At 35.5% G+C, this 5,818-nt stretch overlaps 1 protein-coding gene across 1 annotated transcript; it reads left to right on the top strand.

The window, feature by feature from the left end:
- The first annotated feature begins 1,098 nt into the window (after window positions 1-1,098).
- Window positions 1,099-2,550, top strand: LOC111888521 (uncharacterized). Its single transcript, XM_023884683.3, has 2 exons — window positions 1,099-1,511; window positions 2,097-2,550. Exons 1-2 carry the CDS (start codon window positions 1,148-1,150, stop codon window positions 2,138-2,140), a joined length of 408 nt encoding a protein of 135 aa, XP_023740451.1. The 5' UTR covers window positions 1,099-1,147; the 3' UTR covers window positions 2,141-2,550.
- The last annotated feature ends 3,268 nt before the right edge of the window (window positions 2,551-5,818 follow it).

Raw genomic sequence — 5,818 nt, forward strand, 5'->3', positions numbered from 1 at the left:
ATTGTTAAGCTAATCTAATATTTCATTCACACATGAAGTACACATCTCTTGATTTCCATTTCGTCAGTGAGAAAGTTCGAGAAGGTATGATATGGGTCACTCATATTTCTAAAGATGGTCAACTTGCCGACACTCTCACCAAGCATCTACCAAAACCCCGCTTTCAATCACTCATCCAAGATTGGTCTTCTCCACAAGTCGTCCATTTTGTGGGGGCATATTAGACCACAAATGGATGGCTTATAATTCAAATTATTTTGAATTTTGTATTAGTTAATGCACATATATCTTTTGATTTATTTTTCCTTATTTGCTGTAACTTTCCTTAGTCTTTAGGATATTATCCTGTAGTTATAATGTACCATTCTTTGGAACAAAATACGAAATATTGAAATCATTATAAGGATTACTTATTTGTATTTATGATTAATGATATAAGGTAACGTATAAGTTCTAATAAATAATGTACAAGTAGATTTCCAATTTTCAATTCCATTATGTAGAAACAAAATCACCCATTCTAATGGTGATATATGGACGTATTGGTTATTCCTTCACTAGCTTCAACACATACACATAGCTAAAGTAAAAAAAATTGAAAAGTAAAAAAACAATTAAATTTTTATAAACCGCACTCTCTAACTAGGCCTGATATATACCGGACATATCCATGCCTAGTCGCACTCTTGAAAGGATGTTAGAGGCCCAAACCTTGGTGTCTATTGACTGGTCAAATCTTGTTTATGCCCACTCACAGCCTGGGCCTTTGTGCATTTCTAATATGCTACATGAACCATATTTACAGTTCACTCAAAAGTAATATTATATTTGCATAGAGGTGAGAGATAGTAGTCACCAAAGGGTTTCTAGTCTAACGGTATAATGTGTTGTTTTTTTTTTCTTGAGGTTAAGGATTAAGTCTAATTGTAGACATTTGTGAATTTAAAATGTAATTTAAGAGTAGATTAAATTTGATGTTAGAAAAATAACAAAATAAAATAAAATAGTATTCCATTTGCTAAGAAAAAGTCGAATCATTTAAATCTGACAAGCACGCAATAATCAAGAGACTATTTTGTAAATATATACAGTTGGACTAACTGATTTTCTCATCGACCATGCGCACAAGGAAACCTAAATCGGCGGAATGGGGATCGGAGACGTCGAGAAGATGGTAGCCGTAGGCCTCATCTGGGGTGCCACAAATGCCCTTATGCGTCGAGGCGCACTTATATCAGAACAACAAATTCTTAAGCAAAAATCATCATCAAGCAAAACCCACAAAAACCCAATTCTCAAAACCCTGATTGACTGGTTTAATCTCCTTTTAGTTTGGCAGTACTCTGTTCCTTTCCTCGTAAACCTATCTGCTTCCGCTACTTTTTTCGCCATTCTAAGTGACACACCGATCTCTCTTGCTGTTCCAGTCACCAATGCGACGACATTCGCTGCCACCGCCGTGTTTGGGATGTTGCTCGGTGAAGAGACGCGAGTTGGGTTGACTTTGTTTGGTACTTTTCTGATTGTTCTTGGTGTTTATGTTTGTGTTGTTTGATTTATTTATACATGACACAAGTACTTTCCATGAACTTCGCAAGCACGCTTTCTCTGATTTATATAAAATTTCATTCAGGAATCAGGATACCCCTATAAGTTACTTGTTGTATTGTTCCTTAACACGGTAAATTGAAATTAATTTGGAATTTTGGTTACTTTTCATCTGCCATTTGATCATTGCCCATCACTTGTTCGATAAAATGTCCATATGGACAATTATATTCGTTTCTTTTGTATGCATCACCAGATGTTTGAATAAGTGTCAACAGTTGATATCAACAAGAATCCGAATATATAATAATTTCATCAATATGTTTAGTACAGTTTTAAGATACATTCAGTATACAAACAAGAAAGTGAAAAAGCAACTGTCTTGCAATGAAAGAAATCTCAAAGTATTAGTATTGTGGCTTAGAGCATTCAATTGGGCATCTGGCCTTTAAACCGCTTAAAATCAGCACAATAGTTATAAATCATGTAGTTATCTCTCACCCATTTGAGTTGACCCTGTTGACCATTGCTCAATTGCTTATAAACAGGAGACATCCACCAGTTTCAAGCTCTTGCCCTAAATCTCCTATAATTAGCCACAAAAGGTGCAGAAGTCCGGTCAATTTTGACCAATCCACCTCTAGTAGCCCAATTATCAGCATTCCATAAACTGGAGTAAACTCTCATCCCTTGTTGATTAGGGTATGGAATGCTATTCCGATCATCAAAACAGTAATCACCAAAGCTTGAGAACATGCCATTTTCGATTTGTTGAATGTTTTTCTTCTTTACTTGGTTGGTGTTTTTGTTGGTTCTTGATGTGGGGTTATATAGGCATTTGGGTCCCATTGTTCTTTTGACTTTCTGTTTTGACTTGTCCTCCATTTTGACAATTCTTGAATGATTTCTATTGTAGTTGTCAACATTTTTCTTTTAAAAAGTTTTTGTTTTTAACATATATGATCAATAAGTAATCGAAGAATATTTTAGTTTTGTACTGCATTTTGCAGAATCTTGTCCCATAAAGATTATCTGATGCAGGTTTCTTTGAGATTTTAAAAAAATAGAGATCTTGAAAAAAAATATTTATATATGATTACTCGATAATCATATATGAATATTCAAAAGGGAATAGACATATTTGAATAATCATATATGATTTATTCATATATAGATATAAGTTTCGCTGAAAATAAATCATATATGATTATCTATTATTCATAAATGATTATCGAGTATTTTAACTGTTGTATCTGTAAACTTGATAATATTTAATTTCTTTTTAATGTTTGAATAAAGCATTAAAAATAGCAATAAAATACATGCACTTGTAAAACTCAAAAAAAAAAATGAAGATTTTTGCTGTGAATTTAGCATTATATAAAAGCGAAAGTCAATCTAGAAATTTATATATAACAACACTAGTAATTATAGTGCAATGAAAACAAGATTTTAAATAATTGATCAAGCAAAAAACTTATGTGGTATAGAAACAAAGTAATATTAAGATACAATGTGGTTTTGGGTTTAAAATTAAAACCAATCATAAAGCAGGCTTTATTTATTAATTTTTTTTTAAAGAAAGAGCTAAATCATCAGTTTTCAAGATGACTTTATTTGGGTTATGGTTTTTAATTACTTGTAAAATTTTAGTTTGGTTCTAATCTTTCTGGTTGTGCACGTCGGGGTGTGTAATGTTTAGCCACCAATAACTATACAAAAACTAGGGTTCTAAAGACGTGGACCCAATGACAATATACAAACATTAAAGGTTATAATTGTATTACTTACTTTCAACTTGGCTATCTTTTTTCAAAAATTATCATTGAGCAGCTGGAGGAGAGTATACAAATCGGCTCTGGTGTAGTTGATAAAAGACATGTTCAACGTCTATCTTCAAAAATTAATTGGGATCATCTTTTAAATGTTTTAAACTTACATGATTCATCATTTGTTGGTTTAAATTTACAAATCATTTACCATATATTAAATGACTGTATTACCCTTGCTACTTTATTTTTAATTCATTTTATATTAAAAAAAAAAAAAAAGAAACTACAACCTACATATCTAGCTTCCCATTTTCCTTTCAAACCGGTTGAAAAATAAAACATCCTCATCACCACCTACCAAACAACCACCACGACCGACGACAACCATCGTCAATGACCACCACCTCATCATCTTCAGCAAATGTCACTTCTTCACCTTCAACTACCTACTTTGTTTCTCCTTTCTCTCCGAACATCGTTAGAACGCCGGAGCACCGCCTACCACCATCAATGGACTATAGCCCTCCTCTCTCTCCTCCTCCTTCTCCGATCTAAGTACTCCCTCTTCGAGCCTTCACCTTCGTTGTCTTAGATCGCCGCCGCCTACGATTTTCACTTTGGGGATTTCAAATCGAGCTCCACTAGTTGTAAAATGGCTAGGATTTCTATGGACCGGAATCGTGGAGATGGATGGAAATGGATACGACGATGGTGGAGGTCGGACGTAGGGATCCGTTGATTCGTCGCCAAAGTAAACGTTATTACAACCACCACCTGTATGGCTTAAGTACGTATTACTTCCATTCATCGACTCTGATAATATGGGACAACAAACACTATCATCACCGCCGCTACGACTGTTAGGACGGAGATACAAGAGACGACAGTGATCGCCATAATTGCTCGTTGTGCTCACGTGGTGGTGTTAGTGCTGACTGGTGGCGGTGTTGTTTACCCACATATGGTGGTTGTCTAATCGATGGAGAGGAAGAGGACATGATTTGAAACTGGAAGACTGAGAATGCTCAGGTCCATCTACGTGTGATTCCTCATTTTCTTCCTAACACATGAGGTGAGTTGTTGATTCTACTCTTGGAGTTGCTCAATATAGTGCTTCCTCAAAAGGATTTGAACCAAGAAAAGAAGAAAATACCATAGTAGATCTATGATTAGCCCTCGGTCGAAGTTGGGGAAAGGTAAGGGGAAGGGTGGATTCTGGTGTAGATTTTTACTTTTTTAATCTAAAAATGATAAACAAATAAAATAAAAGTGAATAATAAATTATTAAGGGAAAAATAGTCATTTTATGTCCAAAGGGACGACCATAGTAAAAATAATACATGGACAATCCGAATTAGTTATTGAAAATAGGGACCGAAGGTTTTGACATCTGTACGAGTCACGACACATGTAATTTACTTCATAATCCATAACATGGTTTTTATGAAATGTATTTAATTTTCTAAAATTACTTTATGAATAGTAGGCCATGCGGTATCTAATCACCTGAAAAGTTATGTCAATTTAGCGTCGTATCATTATAATCTCCCTATTATTTATGCTACTCAGAACGGCTCAACAAACACCATATCAAGTGCTTAACATGCTAGTTTTTGTGCAATTCTCGACATCTACTATCCGGTGGCGGAGCTTCAACATATATTTTGGGGGGCCGAAAATATAATGTGTATAAAAATTGGTGACCGGGGGGGGGGGGGGGGGAATTTTATATTTTTGGTCCTGTAGCTAGGCTGGAATCCGTTAGAATATTTCTTGCCTATGCTGCACACAAAAACTTTGAAGTCTACCAAATGGATGTCAAGTGCGCATTTCTAAATGGAGAACTTGAAGAAACAGTGTACGTGGAGCAACCTCCTGGATTCGTAAATAAAAGGTACCCTAATCATTGTTACATTTTGGACAAAGCCGTATATGGACTGAAACAAGCTCCGAGAGCTTGGTATGAAACGCTAACAAAGTTTTTAAAGATGTCCAAATTCAAACAAGGTTCGGTTGACCCAACCTTCTTTCGTAAGAAGGAAGGTAACCACCTTATGATTGTTCAAATTTACGTCGATGATATCATCTTTGGCTCAACGAATCCTAGCTTAACGGCTAAATTCAGAAAGCTGATGGAGACTAAATTTGAAATGAGCTCAATGGGTCCAATTAACTCTTTCCTTGGTTTAAATATTAGACAGGGACCAGAAGGCATCTTTATTAATCAGGAAGCTCACACAAAGACTCTCCTTGCAAAATTTGGCATGATGGGAGATTCAAAGGTTAAAGTTCCAATGGCGTTCGGCACCAAGATCACTCCATCCTTGGATAAGCCAGCAGTTGATATTACGCTATATCGCCAGATGATCGGTTCTCTGATGTATCTTACTGCTAGCAGGCCTGATATAATGTTCTCTGTATGCTATTGTGCTAGATTTCAGGCGAATCCACGTGAACCTCATATGCTTGCAGTGAAGAACATACTCCGTTATCTCAAG

The sequence above is a fragment of the Lactuca sativa genome, chromosome 5 (assembly GCF_002870075.4).
Source record: "Lactuca sativa cultivar Salinas chromosome 5, Lsat_Salinas_v11, whole genome shotgun sequence".
NCBI lineage: Eukaryota > Viridiplantae > Streptophyta > Magnoliopsida > Asterales > Asteraceae > Lactuca > Lactuca sativa.